General features: G+C 45.5%; 1 protein-coding gene across 3 annotated transcripts in view; it reads right to left on the reverse strand.

The window, feature by feature from the left end:
- Nucleotides 1–230: 230 nt before the first annotated feature.
- LOC115157344 (1-phosphatidylinositol 4,5-bisphosphate phosphodiesterase epsilon-1) overlaps nt 231–19,311 on the reverse strand; it is a 75,419-nt gene continuing 56,338 nt past the window's right edge. The window contains exons 5-33 of one of the 3 annotated variants that reach the window (XM_029705538.1): nt 19,069–19,280; nt 17,298–17,333; nt 16,340–16,973; nt 15,917–16,072; nt 15,684–15,801; nt 15,309–15,456; nt 14,956–15,078; nt 14,428–14,564; nt 13,777–14,015; nt 13,513–13,574; nt 13,229–13,394; nt 12,765–12,872; nt 12,444–12,560; nt 12,106–12,264; nt 11,823–11,955; nt 11,348–11,389; nt 10,214–10,338; nt 9,924–10,041; nt 9,426–9,563; nt 8,025–8,318; nt 7,090–7,253; nt 5,894–6,155; nt 5,491–5,609; nt 5,186–5,314; nt 4,892–5,089; nt 4,481–4,651; nt 4,032–4,244; nt 3,615–3,720; nt 231–2,927 (exon numbers count right to left, since the gene is read on the reverse strand). In XM_029705538.1, the coding sequence (XP_029561398.1) occupies nt 2,794–2,927; nt 3,615–3,720; nt 4,032–4,244; nt 4,481–4,651; nt 4,892–5,089; nt 5,186–5,314; nt 5,491–5,609; nt 5,894–6,155; nt 7,090–7,253; nt 8,025–8,318; nt 9,426–9,563; nt 9,924–10,041; nt 10,214–10,338; nt 11,348–11,389; nt 11,823–11,955; nt 12,106–12,264; nt 12,444–12,560; nt 12,765–12,872; nt 13,229–13,394; nt 13,513–13,574; nt 13,777–14,015; nt 14,428–14,564; nt 14,956–15,078; nt 15,309–15,456; nt 15,684–15,801; nt 15,917–16,072; nt 16,340–16,973; nt 17,298–17,333; nt 19,069–19,280 (4,761 nt within the window). In that variant the 3' untranslated portion in view covers nt 231–2,793. The remainder of the gene's footprint in view (nt 2,928–3,614; nt 3,721–4,031; nt 4,245–4,480; nt 4,652–4,891; nt 5,090–5,185; nt 5,315–5,490; nt 5,610–5,893; nt 6,156–7,089; nt 7,254–8,024; nt 8,319–9,425; nt 9,564–9,923; nt 10,042–10,213; nt 10,339–11,347; nt 11,390–11,822; nt 11,956–12,105; nt 12,265–12,443; nt 12,561–12,764; nt 12,873–13,228; nt 13,395–13,512; nt 13,575–13,776; nt 14,016–14,427; nt 14,565–14,955; nt 15,079–15,308; nt 15,457–15,683; nt 15,802–15,916; nt 16,073–16,339; nt 16,974–17,297; nt 17,334–19,068; nt 19,281–19,311) is intronic. The other 2 variants (XM_029705521.1, XM_029705530.1) reach the window with 2 other exon arrangements.

A 19,311-nucleotide genomic window follows, 5' to 3' on the forward strand; every position in this document is an offset into this window, starting at 1 on the left:
ATTCCACTTTGACATCATCATTATAAATTCAGGCTGTAACCAAATGTAAAAGTCAAGGTGTGAATACTTTGACGGCACTGTAGGTTGCTGTACCCACTAAAATGTTTGGGAGCATAGTGTACAACTTTATTTTTATAGTTTACGCTCCAATAATCAGCACATCTACAAAACATTTTTTGGGTGTGCGTCAGTTTATGCCTTTTACTAGACCAAGTAATCCAAACATGAAATATGACTAATGTATTTATTGTGGTCATAATATAGAACAATTAATAGTCCAAGTAATTTAAGACAGTAGTCCACTGACGGTCACATCACATGAAGTGAACACGTTACTATGACATTCATCATGGAGGGACTCCAAGAGCTAAAAACGTGTCTTCCATAATTCAACTGATATGCAGAAATGTTTAGTCGCTGAAATTAAATTTACCATAACGGTATGCACTTGACAAACGGTAAATGTTCAGCATTGACGTTAATAAACATTACATGAAAAGCATACAATGCCAGTGTGCAGCAGAATAACTAATACTAGCTATATATTAAAGCCTCCATGTTACATGTTAAAATACATATTTCAATTACAAATATAAAGTTAGTCACAGCAGTAAAAGCATTTTTCCTCCACACCTTCAAATAATTTAAGACAATTCAAATATTTTTTCTACTTGCTGGAAAAACTCAATAAGAGCTTTGTACACAAACTAATAAAGGAAAGAACCAACCAGGGCTACACAATCAAATAAATATAATATACATCTCGACAACAATAGTCATGTTATATTACAACTCAGGTCTAAATGTTAAGAGAAAGAAATTTGACCCCTTCAAAAGCAAACGGGGAAGAGATGGTAGTGTTGTCAGCCAAATGTCATCGGCATACAAATACTCATAAGGTGAAATTACTGTTTGGATTCGATTACTCAAAACTGAATGAAGAGCCAGCGGCCGTAGTCAACCAAGTCAAATTAAAATAATTTTTTTCAAAAGGGTCCCTTGGGTGACAAAACATACCAAAAGAAAACCTCGGTAAAAAATTACAGTTATGATGCAGTCTGTTGATGCTTTTTCCATAATATTGTCATGATGGAAAGTTGTAGTTGATTGGTTGCTAATTTGTTGATATTGGACATTTAAGTACTGTAGCATCTACAGATCTCATACAGAGGCTGCATAAAAGCCCATCATTTTGTCTGCTGTGAGATTGTATGGACCCAGGGGAGAGGCTGAAATATGTATCTAGATCTGTAATGCCCTGAGGAAGTGGACATCTGGGCAGTACTAACGATCAGACAAGACACACACACACACACACAAAGTACAACAAAGAATGAATTAGAAAATGGCAAACCTTCATAGTTTAAAACATGAACATATACTAAGTTGAAAAAACTACAGACAATGACTTTGTTATACATGATCCACAGTCCAAACCAAGGAGGGAAACAACATGGCCCCAATTAAACTAAGTTTCTGACAACTGATTGAAGTGGACATAGGTTAAAACACTTGAGGGTTCTAGTCAATCCGTATCGCGGAAGATCAGCGTGACTGAAATTTAAAAGGCAATGTTCACGTGTTAGCGAAAGGACGTTTCAATTTCGATCTCGCAATCTAACGCTTCAGCGATCCAGATTGACAAGAGCCAGTAGTAGACTACAGTTTACTACTTTAATCAATTTCATCAACAAACTACTCAAACAAATGTTACTAGATAATGCTGAGGGTCTGCAATCAATATGCCAATCAATAAATTGGGAACAATATCAGAAAACTCGAAAACCCTGTACTGACCTTGTTATGCTAGTTATGTGTGCTCCAATAGAAAGAAATCAATAACATTACATTAAAACTACACTTGAGATTTTTATGTTTTACGAAAATAATTATAATCTGGGGATTCGAAAACCTCTCTTGCGTTTAACATTCAAGAGGTGATGGTGGTTCTCAACTTTGACCTGATGAAAAGTTTGAATTTGAAACCAAAATCACATTTAGGTATAAACCCACTCAAGGTGACCTCACAACTTCATATCAAACAATGATTCACCCTCAAAGTAGAGAGAGCAAGTACTGAGCGTAACAGCAAACCAACAACTACGTGCAAAACACTGAACACCTTCAAATACACAACTATGTGTTAGAAATTACAGTACTGTGAAAACTGGGGCACAAAGGGAATCATACAACAAGCCAGCTTGTTGGCCACATTCACAATGCCCTCATTCTTAGCAGGAGAAAGGCTGCGAGGCGCAGTTACAGCTGCCTCCCGCACCACAACTACATACGCTGTCTGGATTCAATGCAGCCATTCAACATCAGCCTACAGTAAGGGCATGACTCAGCTGTGGGTATTCATTCTCAAAGAAACCAGGCTGAACCGGGTTAGGCTGGCTGCTACATCCAGTCAGTATCGGTCTCCTCAACATTGCTACCTCATCCCTGGGTGTCACTTCAAGGGTGTATTCATTGGGCACCAAACGGAAGCAAACTGAAACCCAGAGGGACTACTTAAACTTGTCCAGTAAGAAACATTTGTTTAATTTTCCGTTGCAAAATGTTCCGCTACAGCGTACCCTAATGAATATGACCCAGGTAGAGGGGGGACGGCTAACGACCCTGTAGATGATTCTTAGAACCGTCATCCTGGAGCCCTCATTCCAAATCAACCAGCCAGTCAGGGTGGGACTTTCTGGGGGAAGCTCTTCACTCATGGGAGGGAGTAACTCAACTCATCATGGTGTGTTCAGGAACACAGGTGCTCTCTAGGGTGGTGGAGGGGACCTAGCTTCATTTGTGGATCTTCCAGTTCCTCAGCAGAGGGAGGGACCAAGTAGAAGGGGTCACATAGCCGGTGTGGGCCCTGCCCCCCAGGAGGAGCCTCTCTGCCTCAGCCCGGCCCTCCATCACCCAGGCCTTGAGTCCTGCAGAGCAAGACCCCCGAAGGGAGAGACGGAAGTCAGGGGTATAGTAGAAAAGACTTCAGATGCATGATGCAATTGCCCATGTCATTGTCCATGCAAACATACAGTATTACTGTGTATATCAATCTGAAGATGTCATACTACAGTATAATGTAATAACACACAAACAGTATTGAAATAAAGCACATTGTAGCCAAGATGCATGTTAGAAACACTGCAGAGAAATAGATTCTTTAGACATGTTATGGAGTGCTGCTAGTGTTACTGCATTCCGGTGTAGAATATTACACTCACACTTAACCACACCTCATATCTATAAACCCGTTGGCACTCCACAGCCTGGTTAAACACAGCAACCCAACAGCCGTAAATCATGCCCTTACTGGTCCCTGGGTGACACGTTTATCCTAATTAGTGAGGTGATGAAGTATCTCATTAAATATATGGAATTGTGTAAACAAAGGAAATGTCAGAAGTTGAGGAATTGAAGAAAGAAAACCGACTATGGAAGACACGAAGAAGACGGTCAAGCGTACAGGACAAGCCCTAGCTGTAAAGACAACAGGAAACTGTAGGGACTTCCGTACCTTCTGGGGACTCTATGCACACACTGCCGACCGAACGCCTCTCACTCACGGGTCTCAGTCAGAGGCACATTGCATGCTGCCCTGCAGTTTTCATCCTTACTGTGACTGCTCTGGGCGGCTGGGGCCGGAATGCTCCGGCTACGACACGTCAGCTTCTTCAGCTCGCTGGCAAACGAGATGCCCTTCCTCTTGTCCTCACGTGCCATCTGAGGTACACACACACCAACAGTCAGAGTTATACCTGATAAGAGCGAGAATGATGATTGCTGCTCATATGAACTTGAGCCGATGTGTGGGTATCTCAAACATTGGCATAATTGTATAATTTACACAAAAGTTTGAGTTATTACATGCTTATCTTTCAAGTTCAGATTCAGCCCTTATTTATTTTTTGAAGTAATTTCTCTACAATTAGTAGAGATATACACTAACACACACACACACACACACACACGTGTCCATAATGGACTACGGTACACACTGGCACAGTTCATTCCTTCCCTCCTAACCTGTGTACCTGTTCTTTGAGCTTGAGGATGAACTTCCCTGCACCCCTCCAGCGGCCCTGGACCTGGTAGACACACTCCTGGTCCAGGAGGACCCTCTGGAAGGGCTTAGCTTGAGAAGACTTCTTACTGCTGGCCTCCTTCAACACCTCCTCCACCAACACATAGTCACTGGGGTTAGTGTTGCTCAGAATGCTCAGAGAGTACTTGGCTTTGCTCAGCGTCTGTAAAGGAAACCCAGGAAAGATATTTTTCTTAACGACGACCATTTCCTTTCAGTCCAAAGCCATTTCATATCAGCGGTCAACAGTTCATTCATTCATACGTATCTGTAGGTTTAACTTGTTCTGAATCGCATACACCGGTTTAGTGCATGAATTGACGTCAGAAAATTGCATATAAAAGCCAGTCTCCTGTGATCCCTGTTTTGAAATGTGCAGCTCCACCTCCTCTTCCACACCTGCTGGATGATGTCCTGTGCCGTGCTGTATCGAGGGGCTCTGATGACTGTGTGAGGTTGTTCTGGGGACACGTCGTGCACCTGGACGAAGAAGGTGTCGTCCTCCCCTGCTACCACCCTCTCCACGCCCTCCTCCACTGTCTCCACCACTCTGTTCTTATAGTTCAGGTTCTGCCAACACAACATTTCATTATTCAAATTGTTTCCTTATTGAGACTTTCCCCTGTATGAAAGTAAAGTAGTGTGTCATTTAGAACATGTCCACAAGAGGGGGACCTTAGAACATGAAGAAATTCATAACAATTCTATAGAACAAAAAAAATAAACGATTTGTTTGAAAATGAATGGGCTTGACCCATTTTTCATAAAAATATCTTGTCTCTAGAGCAGTGTTGATGAAAAAAGTAGCACCTCTTCCTTGGTTTTAAGGTAGATTCTGCCCACATATCCCTCTTCAGGCTGCCAGCTGTTGACCACCCTGACGATCTCCTCCTCGGAGGCTAGGGGCCGCTGCTGAGGACACCTCTTACTGTCACTGCGCTCCTTCGCCAGAGGCACCTTCTCCTCACACAGGAAGTACTCACCGGCACCTTCTGTGGACGTCGGTAACTAAAGTCGGGAGAGGGGAAATCCATGAGCCACTATGAACAGAGTGTGGCAGGTGTGTGTGGGCATGCGTCAGTCTATGGGTGGGCTGGGACTGACCGTGTCCAGTAGCTGTCTGACGGTGGTCTGCTGCTTCACAGACACTACAGTGAAAGGCTCTGGACCTGGGACACCATGGACTGTCACCTGGTGCTGCTGGGCTGTCCTCCGCTCCTCAGAACTGAACAGCTGCCAGGGATACAGTGTTACGTACAGATAGATACGACAGAGTATTTTACACAGTCCTTACATGCACTTTAACGTTGCTAGCTAATTAGCTCATCAGATGCTGTTCGACGAGCTACAAAAAAAATCTAAGTAATCCCTAGATGTTCCTTCCTTAGTGGGGTGTGAGCGTGTGTTACCATAGCAGCAGGCAGGGCTGTGCCGGTGGGGCTCTCCTCTACTCTGCGGCTGTAGACGAATAGACTGGACACCTCCAGGGGCTCGTTGTGCTGCGTCCTCAGCTGGATGTGTCTGTAGCCTGGAACAACACACAACCAACCACAGACATTAACAACAGGGAGTAGAAGTGTGTTAACCTGGCCACATGTCATGCTATAGCTGCTAGCCAACTCTGTACATAGTGTGTTGCAACATAGCATTTTGATAAATACAGTAGCGTGTTGCTACATAGCGTGTGGACAAATAGGTTTCATGCTGTCGCTTGAGAACATTTGTCAGGAATATTTAAAGTGAAAATAGTTTAAATGAATCACTTTCTTCCTCCTCTTTTCCTCTCCACCCCTCCCCCCTCCTCTTCCTCACCTGGTTTGAGGGCCTGCAGAGGCAGCGTCCTTTGAGCGGTGGTCTGGGAGCTGTTATTCTCAACCACAGCGATGCGCAGGAAGCAGGCGTCCTCAAAGTGCACGTGGAACAGGAAGTGCTCTGACCACATGGGGTTGAGCGTGTTGCGGTGGATGGGCTTGGTGCGGAAGTGGCAGCAGTCCACAGGCATGCCCAGCACGTCCACCTCCACACAGGGGCTGCCCGCGCTGTTGGCAGGGCACACGTTCTGCCCCGACACAATCTGACAGAGAGGGGGAGGACATCTTTACTTCATGTCAAAAGTGAATTTAATCATCTCAAAACACTGTAATACAGATACATGGCATTACATGACTTATTTACTTGGTACTTTATAATACTTCTGTCAGCCTAGTGGTTAAGCGCGTTGTGCCAGTATCCGAAAGGTCGCTGGTTTGAATCCCTGAGCTGACTAGGTGAAAAGTCTGTCAATGTGCCCTAATTGCGCATGTTAATCACTCTGGATGAGACATAACTAGTCTTTTACTCTTCGCTATTGCAAAAGATTTATTGGGTGGCGTCCCTGTCTGTCAACTAGACAAATCAGATATATTGTGCAAATAGCTCTAATAAACCATCAAAGCCATGCTGAAGAGCCGATGGGAGTGCTTTGGGTAAGTATGTGTTTATACCCAGGAGGGTAGTTAGTGGGAGAAACCAGTATATAGGTCATACTGAAGTGCGTTTGGCTACATTCTAGTTTTTGTTGGGTTGAGTGTCTGGGCATCCCTAGAGGGGGAGAGATTGTGTGTGTACTCCCAGAGCACTGTGTGTGTGTGTGTATGTGTGTGTGTGTGTGCACATGCGTCCATGTACAGTCCCATCCATATATCCACGTCCAGTCAATTCCTATTGGACAAACTATAATCCAAAACACAACCAAAACAAACTGAAAATTGATCTAAATACTAAACTTTTGACTACTTAATGCCCTATAAGTGAATTTCTTCAAATACTTGAGTTCTTCAAATGGGGGGACTAGATACATAAGTGCTTTCATTCTTAAACAGTAAAACAGAGATGTATGAAAATACACCCTAATAAAAGGTGACATTCTGTACTGTCGCCTCATATGAAACATTTGAACTCAAATCCCCAAAAAAAGTTTGCTGTCCAAAAACATATAGAAGGGTGTGTGTGTGTGTGTGTGTGCTCACCGTCAGAGAATAGAGTGTTGGGCTCATGCTCTCTACATCTCTCTCCAGGGGGCAGAGTTGCTGGTAGAGGGGACAGCAGCGATCCCACAGCACTGGAGGTTTCAGGACGTAACCACAATGCCCATTTGCTTCAAACAGAGCTGTGTTCAACTGCATGGGCAGGTCTAGAGACAGAGAGAAGAGAGCGAGCAGAGAAGAGAGCGAGCAGAGAAGAGAGCGAGCAGAGAAGAGAGCAGAGAAAAAGAGAGAGCAAGCAGAGAAGAGAGCGAGCAGAGAAGAGAGCGAACAGAGAGAAAGAGCAGAGGTAGAGATGGAGAAAGTGAGTGAAAGAGGGGAGAGAAGGAAAAAAATAGCAGACCTTCCACTCTAAATCCACTGTTCCACAAACATCATTTTTGTTTGGAAACGCTGAATTGGCACAGGTGAGTGGAAAAACATATCAGCTTGCAAAGCTGCGTCCAAGCTTTGTAAATTAGTGTAAAACAGACAAAACCCATAAAATGCATCAGGCCCATCAGTATCACAACCATGTTCAGTGTACCGAGTGGACTAGGTGCTGCCAAGGTCAGAGCACCCCTTACAGAGAAATGACATGACATGCAAGCGAGCGCAACCCTGCCAGTGTTTCTCCAATACATCTCCACGGGGTCATATTGTAATATACCCTGCCCACGCCATTTCCAATGAATAGGCAACTAGAGTTTCATGAAAAGTTCAATAAGTAGGGCCCTGAGTTTTTCATTACCATGTCACCTGACCAGGTAAGAACTCTAGAGCCCTAGTTATAGACTTCATGGGTTACTTCCAAATAAAGTTTCAGCCTGGTCCTGGACAAAATAAAATGGCTTTCAATGAAGAATCTGCATTGAGCATAGTCTCATCCAGGTACTAACCTAGACCGACCCTCTCAGTAAACCTCCACTCCATCACCTTACCGTCAGTCTGATAATTGAGGGCCACCACTTGCATCCCGTGTAGCCAGAAGGGCAGAGGGTTGGGGTTGGCTGAGTCGATGCGCGTGGCGGCCGGGTAAGTCCTTAGCAGCTGGCAAGTGGTGTGCTGGATCAGCTTCCGGGAGAAGCGGCGGCAGAGGCGCTTGGCAGCGTTCTCGTTCACCGAGGAGATGTGATAGCACTTGGGAGTGCGGATGATGGCGCTCAGTGACGCGCTGGGGCTGAATACGGGCGACGTCTGCTCCTCCCAGCCCAGACGCATGGCCTCCACGCCACCTGGAGGTCAGTCAGACGGACAAATGTACATTTACAACCTAGCTAGTCATTTAGCAGATTCCCATTCTGATACTAATACTGATAATAATACTAATACTGATTATAATACTAATACTGATTCTGATACTAACACTGATTCTGATACTGATACTAATACTGATTCCCATTCTGATACTAATACTGATACTAATACTGATTCTGATACTAATACAGATTCTGATACTGATTCTAACACTGATTCTGATACTAATACTGATTCTGATTCTGATACTAATACTGATACTAATACTGATTCTGATACTAATACTGATTCTCATACTAATACTGATTCTGATACTAATACTGATTCTGATACTAATACTGATTCTGATACTAATACTGATACTAATACTGATTCTGATTCTGATACTAATACTAATACTGATACTGATACTGATTCTGATACTAATACTGATACTAATACTGATTCTGATTCTGATACTAATACTAATACTGATACTGATTCTGATACTAATACTAATACGTTTATCCAGAGCAATAACTGTGAATAACAAGGACAGATGAAATATCGATTTGAACACAATTAAAAAAAGCTTTTTTCCAAGACAATGTAACACTAATATTTCATTAGGTAGGACATTTAAATAACACTAATTGTACCTTCCTTAGTGTTCGCATTGATCATGAAAGAGGCATTAGCTACACTACTATTCAAACGCTCTGCCAAGCCTCAGTGCTGAGCCAGAAAAAACATGCGCCCCCCCCCAAAAAAAAAATCCCATTTCAACCCCTCTACAAACCCTTTACAAATGCCATGACAGCTTCTCTCAGCATCTTTCAGTATACTTTTGATAACATCGTGCACTCATTTTTAGAGGGCCATTTTAAGTATGGAAAAGTTAACAGGCTGGTTCCCATGGGGTGTAGTCTGACTATGTGGGTGTCCTTCCCTGTCCCTTCACATCCCGTCCCCCAGCTCCAGGTCTAGGGGCCTGGGTCATGGGGAAAGGCCCCGGCCATATGTACCCTTCCCTGTCCCTTCACATCCCGTCCCCCAGCTCCAGGTCTAGGGGTCTGGGTCATCGGGAAAGGCCCGGCCATACGTACCCTTCCCTGGGGTCCGGCCCAGCGTCACCACCTCCCCGGGGCTGCCTCCGCTACGACCAGGAACCGTGCCAAAGATGGACTTCCTGCTCTTTCTGTCTTTTCTTCTGCCAGAGGCCGAAGGAGAGAGGGTGGAGAGGCCTGTTTCCCACACAACACAGATGGACACACACACAGAAAGACAGCCCCAGACGAGAGTGTAAGACAAGGGCACCATCTCTCCTCCTCCCCTCGCTGGTTTAATGTTGCTTGTTTGTTCTGGCTGTGTTCTGGAGAATTATGCCCCTAGCAAATGTGCACCTGATTCTAATTTACCATCAATTCATAGACCTACATTTTATTCCTTTGTGAACTTTTAATCGGTATTCCTCACGATTGAAAAATCACCAGGCAGAATAAAAACACTCTAGGAATAAGCAAACACACAACATTTTGAACATAAACCATTTCTATGCTAGAATGAGCAATACAGTAAAGTAAATGAAATGAAAGGAGGACTACCAGGGAACTTGACGGCCTGGCAGTAGATGACGAGGTCAGAGAGTTCCTGAGCGATCTGTCGACTCTCCTTCTTGTTCTGGGGGAGATGGAACTCTTCTCCCAGCTCCATGTCAAATACCTGGGGTAGGAGCAGAGTCAGTCACTCCATCTGGGATTACGGCGAAGAATAAAAACATTTCAGGTGCATTTGTCAAATCTGGTGTCTCCTAGTTCTCAATTAAGATCTGTTTTATCTCAATGGTCTCTCTTGGTTCAGAGACTAGAGGTCAAGGGTTAGAGGTGAAACCCACCTTCCCTTTGCTCTGGGTTACAGCATTGTCTGCTTTCTTCATCCTCTTGGGCATCTCATCAATGATGGGATGATCATCCTTGTCCCCTGAGGACTTCCCGTCTGGTTTATCATCTAGGATGTTATCTGAGAAACAGACCATCAACTTTGAGGGAGGGAGTCAGACCAGCTTTATTTAATCAACGGACTGCTTTCAATGTGATGTTAGTCAATGGTTTCACATTGAGTCTTCCTTGTCAAACCATAAGTGCTAAACTAAGAATAATTCCATCCCATAACAGATAGCTTGCTTGCAATGCTGGGAATTGGGGAAATGCCATTCCGAGGAAAACATTGGTCCCCCACAAATACCACAATGCAATGCAGATTCTGTAAACAAAGAGCTGGGAGTTAGAGCCTCCTGTTCTTCTCTCGCCCACACACAGCAGGACACAAGACATGAATGTAAGCCATCCATCACACACATCCAAAGTGCTTTGCGGTTAAAGAGGAATTTTCACCAACATGACAGTTATTTTACAGGAGGAATCCCACCGGTTCAGTGCAGTTACAGTACAGTGTAGCGTCGTCTGTGTCTCATATTGCTCTGGTTACATGTGGTAGTGGCTGGTGAGAGCGTCGCTTATCCCCAGAGCTCCTAACAGTAAAGTTTTTTAACCCCCACGGCTCCCCGTTGGACAGGGGCGCGCAGGGGCCTGAGAAAACAGATGTCTTTGTTTTCTCTCTCTGATGAGCCACTGCCACCAGCGAGGTCAGGACGTACATATCAAAACACAGCAGTGCGGATGGGGGGTGGCGTATTTACACTATACTGGCCCTGTGTGTACTGACAACACGGAGCCAAACAGATCATTAGACATCCCCCCCGAGCGACATGATCGTCCCATCTGCAGCGTAGTACTACAACAAAACCCCAAACACAATATAACAGTACCAGACTTCTAACCCACCCAGTACCCACACTTGGTACATTAAAAGCCTCAAATTCACTCCAGATAGCAGGCCGGCGACAGAGACATGCAAAGCGTACAGCACCCAGACCAAGCTCACTGCACAGATAGAGTGTTACAGTAGGCGCCATGCAGTAGTGCTGGTACTGTGAAGGCAGGGCGGCTGGTTATGTTGTTCAGTTTACCTTCAAGGCTATACGAGGCAGTGGAAGCTGTAAGAACGTCAGCTAAAGCACAGAGGAACAGTCAGGGACAGAGGGACAGGGGAGGAGAGAGTACAGGAATAACACAAACCCATCACCAAGTAGAGCTACTGTAACTCATGTTAAAAAGAGAGAATCAAGGAAGATGTTAAAAAGAAGAGTCTAGATACAAGATCTCACTCCTACATTACTGGTCCATGTGTGTGCTGTGTACATCACTGGTCCATGTGTGTGCTGTGTACATTACTGGTCCATGTGTGTGCTGTGTACATCACTGGTCCATGTGTGTGCTGTGTACATCACTGGTCCATGTGTGTGCTGTGTACATCACTGGTCCATGTGTGTGCTGTGTACATCACTGGTCCATGTGTGTGCTGTGTACATTACTGGTCCATGTATGTGCTGTGTACATTGTTACTAAGGGTTTATATACAGTCAAAGCAAGTATCTGTCTCACCATCAGACAGGGATTCATAGTCATCGTCGTACTCGTCTTCCTCCTCTTCATCATCATCATTGTGGTTACCAGGTGAGCTGCCAGCCGGTGCCCCGTTGCTGGCCTGGGCCTGGATGTGGGCCAGCTGGTGAGCCTGAGGGAACAGAGCACGGTATGATTGGTGGAAAGTCCTGTAGCCATTTGCCCCCATGTCAACAAACAAACTACCTAAGATAAACCTGACGTCATCCTGCGAGGGACGCGTGTGTAATAATGCACGTGTTCACACTGTATAAGGTCTCACCTTCTGTTTGACAATGTCGACGGGAGCCTGGTGTGCTTTCAGCTTCTTGTTCTTGAGGAGGATCTTTCCCTTCAGTTGCAGCGGGGAGGGCAGCAGAGGGTCATCAGAGAAATCGCTCTCAAACAGGAATTTGGTCACCAGCTTGTCTCCGAACACAGTCTTCAAAACACAAACAAACAGGAATCCTCACAGACACGCTACAATCAAAGGCTTTTTTATCAAAGTACTTGGAGCAATCTCCAAAGGAAGGAATGCAGTAACAAGTTTCTTCGAGACAGGACACATGACGTTAGCTAGAATCCGTACAGATCAGGTCCATTGGAGCCAGGAGGAGGTACCTTGAAGATTTCAGCCATTTTGCGTTGCTGGGGTAGAGAGCAGTGGTTCTCAATGGACAGGATGACCGGCATGTCTGAGTTGACGAAAGCAGTACGATTGACCGCCTCCACCACATCCTAGAAGACCACGGGTTACAATACATGAGGCATAACATACATGACACTAGTACCATTTATTCTAGAATACAACCCGTAGAGATTCCAGAAGTATTAATCTAGCTACAATAGAGGCCGGCCATTATTGTACTGTATCTAGGCCAAACAGTGACATAAGGTCAAAAGTGGTAGTGTGCCAGGGTCGTGCCAGGGTTACAGACTAACCTTGAAGGGGATCTTGGTGGTGAGGGTGTGCCCATGGTAGATAATGGGTGATCCGTCATCTCCATCCCAACAGTCCAGCTCCACACTCCTGCAGCCCTGCAGCAGCACCTAGACAACACAAACCACCACATCCCATAATAATAAGATGGACGATCACACCAACACAGAATTCATCTTATAGCTCAAGTACAGCAGGAGCCCAGAGTTTGTCCTGGTCAGTTCATGTAGTCTGGAAAAACTCCTGGCCCTGCTCATGGCAAACCACCCTCAGCGGGGTCGTTGAACACTGGAAACATCCTCGCTTCCTTTAAATCTGAAAACCAGATGTGGGGATCCCGCGCAGGCCTTTCTTTTACACCTGCTACGTTAAGTAAAATGATCAGATGCTTAGAAATCCCCTACAAAACTAAACTAGAAAAGGTCAATTTCCTGAAGAAAATATATACGCTTGCGTCAATCATCACCTGGCTGTAGAGCTCTACAGAGGACTCTCCTTTGAGCTGGTGTCCAGTGAGGTACGTGTTGTGAGAGGACTCTATGTAGTAGTAAGACATGGGATACTGGAGCTCCTCCATGTTCACCTGAGACTCCTCGTTCTTAGACGCAAAGTTGTGCTTGTCCATTAAAAACCTGGGGAGGATTAGAGGTAAAGGTCACTAACTAAACTGGTGACGAATGTCATCTCAGAATTCCTATGACGGCATTTCTTGAGTTGGTCAACTTCATATTTCTTGGGAAATGAATTTACCTGGCAAAACCTTCGAAGGACATCCAACCCATCTGACGCATGCTTATGCAAGGTTCAAATTTCTGAGGGAGACAAAAGAAACCCAATTTAACAGTATTTCACAGGAATGTAATTCTCCGGTCCTTACCTATATGTCTATTGTGCAGTATATCATGTCTGCCTAGTTAAAGGGACATTACACTCCAAAATCTAATTCTGACCATTTTTTCAGACCGTAAAAGACATCCCTTAAGTACAGCTTGCTGGACCAGTCATGTGACCCACCTGGATGACGCTGAGGATCTCGTCGTAGGTCAGGTGTTCCCGCTGGCAGTTGACCAAGAAGTCGTTGAGCTGTGGGATGGCCAGACCCAGCACCCCTAAAGAGGCGTTCTCCACGCCCGTTCCATTGGTCACGATGCTGGCCGCCGCAATGGCGTCCGAGATCTGCTTCTGGTTGTCTGACATCTGCTGCCGTGTTCGGATTAAGAGGCCCAGGTCCGAACCGTTACGGGTCAGCAAGTCTGGAGGACAGGAAAACTGCATCATTAGAAGCCACTCTCTAACTAACACACTAACGACATTAACGTCCAATACTCCTACACCACAGTGTGACTCCACTGTTAGAGTCCTTCTGAAACAACAAGCCTCTAGAGAGAAATTATCACAGAGCGGTTGGTGCTTCTGCAATCAAGTAGCTCCCATCAGCCCCCATTCTCCATGATTAGACAGACTGAGCACTGAAAGCTTGTACCATCGCCACCCAAACCAATCCAGTTCTCTCATTTATGTATACTTAAATATATATACACGTTCTGACCTTAAATATATAGATTTTTTATTTACTTTTAAACAATGACTGAACAGTACCCAATGCAAACCACTCACACAGTCACAAACACATAGGAGTACAGTAAAACAATGTGAGGGACAGACCTAGGTCAGGCTGCAGCCCCGTGTCCTTGTCGTCGATCCTCAGGTTGGTGTAGAGGGGGGCAGACTCCATGCCGGAGCGACTGCAGGGAACAGCGTAGGTGTCAAACAGCTCCTTCAGGTCTTTACGGCTCCGAATGCTACAGCACATCAAAACAACAACGGGGGCGTTCACATTCAACTGATGGAAATATTCAGCCACTCTTGGAGGACGTTGACAGAGGACAATGTTATGCTTTTTCATTCTTACATAAGAGCAACGTTTCGGCGTGTAGCCTTGGTCTTTGTTTTAAACTGACAGACACTTCAGAAAACCAGTGTGTCTTTGACAAAACAACCTTGCGAAAGATTGGTTGGATTTGTAAAAGCTTCTTCTGAATGTTTGAATGGAATGCAATAACTGTGCTCTTGTGATACGAGAATTCCCTCTATATTGCCAGTGGGAGTGCATTTAATCACTACCAGTGACTGTATATAGACTATAGTTACTGCGCACTATAAAGAGAGGAGGCTGGAAGTTGGACGGCGCACCTGAAAGACTTGAAGAGCTCGACGAACTCGATGAAACTCATGGTGCTGCCAGAGATCATGAGGTTCTGGAAGCCCTTGAAGCAGCCCTTCCCCCGGCCGTGCCAGCTTCTGCTGCTCCACGCACTACACAGGGACAAGACCAGAGGGGATTGGTTACTGTTATAGTTAAAAACACTAGATTTCAAATGTATTCTCGTGTCTTTTATATGTCGTAGATAAAAATGTTTAAATAAAGTGGCAATAGTATTTGGTGTGAGGCTTACACTATCAGTATATGATAATGGGTTTACAGATGTATTATCAACTATATACAATGTTTCCCCTCTAAGAACAGGTCTGGTTTCATGTCTTACCCTGGCTGGGCCTTGGTGCTGCCTGACAGGACGGGGGAGGAGAGAGGACGGGAGGGGTTGGAGCTGCTCATACTGGAGGAAGAGGAAGAGGAGGAGGAACCCGGGGTCTTACAGCTCGACAGGGAGAAGGGTCCAGGGAAGCCGTCCTCTATGGGATCAATAACGTACAGGGTTACACGCAATGTAAAAATGGACAAACACAGTGAACAAGAGTCATTCAGAAGTAAACAAAATCGGTTTATTTAAAATCCCCAGATATTCCCATTTTTGAAAGTGTACCTCCCTGTAAACCATAAACTACTGGTATGGGAAGACGGTTACATGTCACTGAGGAATTGTGAGAGGTGGTGTAGTGTAGGGTAGTGGACATGTTACCTAGCCCTTCCTGGTCCATGCCGTCACACAGCTCCGGCCTGTTCCTGCCCAGGGTGTCCTTGCAGCTCTTGGTTTTCCGTTGGAATATCTCGTCATCGGTAGCGTCCCCGCTGTCTCCCTGTGTGGTTTATGAAACACCCAGTCAGTGACCCAGATCTCCACAAACCCAGACAAACACATTTGAAGGCTGTATTTCTCAAACTAACACTATATTTAGGTATATTTCTCCTAACCCTGGTGAGAGCTTTCTTCTTCTTCTTGGTGGTAGAGATGGAGTTGTGCTTCTGAGCGCTGGGCTTCTCTGTGCCCCCTGTGCCCATGTTCCAGCGCCGGCCCCCAAACAGCTCTATAGCCTGAGCAAGAGTGGGACCCTCATACCTGCCCTCCTCCTATTGCAGATGGGAGACGAAACACGAAACACACAGCAGTCTATGAGGAGATCGCTCACTCAAGGCTTATTGACATTAGGATGAGTCAAAATCACCTTCCTCGCATCTGTGCTGAAGTTACAGGAGGCTCACCGTTTCCCTTTTGAGTATTGATTAACAGGACATTAGACTTCCCAAATCAATTCTACCTTGTGTATTCTAGACTGATTCAATATACCTGCCATCCCATATCATCCGCTACACAATCTCAATGAATTAGTATTTTACCTGATAGAGGCTGACGTACTGCCTCCTGAGCCAGTGCAGTCTCTGATCAGGGAACTTCTTCAGCTTCCTCATGGCGTTGACCAGCTCCACCAGTCCTTCATGCAGCATGCGGGCTGTGTGCTTGGGGGCCACAAAGTGCAGCAGCCTGTTATCTGTAGTATGGAGCCCGTAAAGCAGACTGACCCCATTCTCCTCGGCCCTCATGGTGTTACACAGCTTGTTCTGCAGACACACAGCATGCAAGTCCACCCCGGAGTGGCCCAGGAACACAGCCTTGACCACCGAGAGGTCCAGCAGACCCTCCGACAGGCTGTTCACTACAGGTTGACCCAGGCCTGGGGGCTCCGCGGGGGGGCTGCCGCTCTGGGGATTAGCCCAGGTCAGGATGCAGTTGTCGGGCTGCAGGCGGAGGAGGCAGCGAGCGGTGAGGTGGCTCTCCTGGTCGTAATGGATGACGGTGGCTCCCTGCAGGAGGAACTGGTGGACGTCAGGCTGGAGGGAGAGCACGTACCAGGGGATGAGCTCCGTGCCGTGGCCGAAGGCCCGGTGGGTCTCCTCAGTGCCCTGGAATTCCACCTCTTTAGCCAGCTCAGACAGATCCCCCTCAGAGTCTGACAGGTCTCCCACCACAAACCTAACGGGCGAACAAGGAGGTCAAAGAGGAGCAGAACACCAAACAGTGGATATTTGTGATCGGTTAATAGTTCTGCCTCTGCTCTAGGACATATAGAGGGGGAATGATTGTCTCATCACCACCTTGTTCTATTCAATGAGTGTAGCAACCCAGCCATGTCATCTACCAAAAGAACATCACTTTGAGGACAGCAAATGCATTGAACGCAGCCCGGTCTGAACAAACATAAAAACGCACCATGCAATTGTAACAGCAAATTCGACACATACAAATAAAGCAAAGTCAGTTAGTGGGAAAGCTCTAAACGGCAGTCTGATAACTTACAAGACACGGTTGGAATCTGACCTGCTCCTGAAAGAGCTACGGTAGGAGGAGGAATGAGGGAGGAAGAACAGAGAGAAAAGGTCAGGAAGTGTCTAGCTACAAATAGTTTAGATAAAACAAGTAAAACAGAGAAGGACTGAAAGGATGAGAGGTGTCACATTTGCCCTTATCTTTCCTCCAATCAACATTGTGCGAGGACTTCCACAGAAAACCATTGACTGGATCCAGAGGCCCCGTCGGAAACAAAATGGTGTCATAAATCAGAGGCCTTTTCCACCAAGTAACCATTAACCCCAGTCTGAGGACAAACAGATCTCCCATAAGGGTCAGGAAACTACACGGCGCTGGAAACGGGCTCTTGTTTTCCAGTACAGTACACTAGTACAGGTAACTGGAACTCTTCAGATTTCTATCACAATCATTTATGCCTTTGACTTTGCTTTGTAAAGCCAAAAGGAAACTGGAAAGTAGTGAAACTGCCATCTCAGCAAAGAATTCCCATCATAAACACTCGCAGTCCCCAGATAACCTGACATTAAATATGATTCATGAACCTCTACTTCCTGTCAAGTAACACCTGTCATTGATTATACAGTATCATAAACCAGGCAGTCTGGGTCCTGGACGCTGATTGGCTGAAACCCGTGGTATATCAGACATTATAAACCGGGTGGTTCGAGCCCTGAATGCTGATTGGCTGACAGGCGTGGTATATCAGACCGTATACCACGGGTATGACAAAACATTATTCTTACTGCTCTAATTACATTGGTAACCAGTTTATAATAACAATAAGGTACCTCAGAGGTTTGTGGTATATGGCCAATATACCACAGCTAAGGGCTGTATCCAGGCACTCCTCATTGAGTCGTGCTTAAAAACAGCCCTTAGCCGTGGTATATTGGCCATATACCACGCCCCTCGTGCCTTATTGCTTAACTATAATCTATGCTTTACTGTTGCATGTCCTCTAAAATATCTCGTCTTAAAATATTCTTTGTCTTGCCGTTACTATGCATTCAACATGTTCCACAAGGCCAAACAATGATATTTCATAACGACTACACCTCTGCTGGACAGAACATTCAATTGTGCTCACACTTAAAACAAATTAAAAGGACAAGCTGCAACAATGGCAGAACTGAAGTGGTCCATGGACAATATCTGCAGAGCTACTGTGGTTCTGACGGCTCTAAATGAACATTATACAACCTTCTGTCTCTATGTGTTTCTGTCAAAGAAACAGCGGAGAAAGGAGTTGACATTAAAGGGAGCCTTCCACTCTCAGACAGGGTCACCATTCCTTCTGAAAGGGTTGACATTCAAATAAGAGCTGCTTTAAACACGACATAACTTTTGGTGGAGGTCGGTTGCGGAAAGATCAGGGGGGAAAAAAATGTGGGTTTAAAGTGGAAGACGTTATTCTCAATTTTCTCAGATTAAAGGGTGTTTAAACAGGTGGAATCTAAATTTATCAGCCATGTAATTCTGATTTAGAATGTGAAACATTCATAGAAAATCAACGTATAAATAACCTTTAAATCAAACATGCAAGTACTGTATATGCTAGAGGGGAGTAGTCAAGTAGAGGGAACGTCTAGATGAACGCCATCACAGTATGATGGCGAGAGGAATGGATCGACTGTAGATTATTCCTGACACTTCAGGATTTTTCATGTCCCCCCCACAGGTTAAGGTTAGGATTTGGGAATCCTAAAACTGATCCTAGATCTGTGCTTGAGTACCACTTCTTCCTGATCCAGTCACTTACTGGTTCCTGTTCCTGTCCATGAATGTCTTTTTGCAGGATGTGGAGGAGCCTTCGTGGTGGCCCTCCTCTCCCTCCTCCATCTCTAGACTGCGGTTGCAGGAGCGGATGATCTGCAGGATGTTGCTGACCGTGGCTTCCTTCTCCTGGCTGTGCAGCCCGTCTGGCCCCACCCTCTGCAGGAAGTGCTGCTGCCCGCCGTAGTCCCCCACAAACTACACAGAAAGAGAAGCAGGGTAACGTGAA

The sequence above is a fragment of the Salmo trutta genome, chromosome 2 (genome assembly GCF_901001165.1).
Source record: "Salmo trutta chromosome 2, fSalTru1.1, whole genome shotgun sequence".
NCBI classification, from domain to species: Eukaryota; Metazoa; Chordata; class Actinopteri; order Salmoniformes; family Salmonidae; genus Salmo; species Salmo trutta.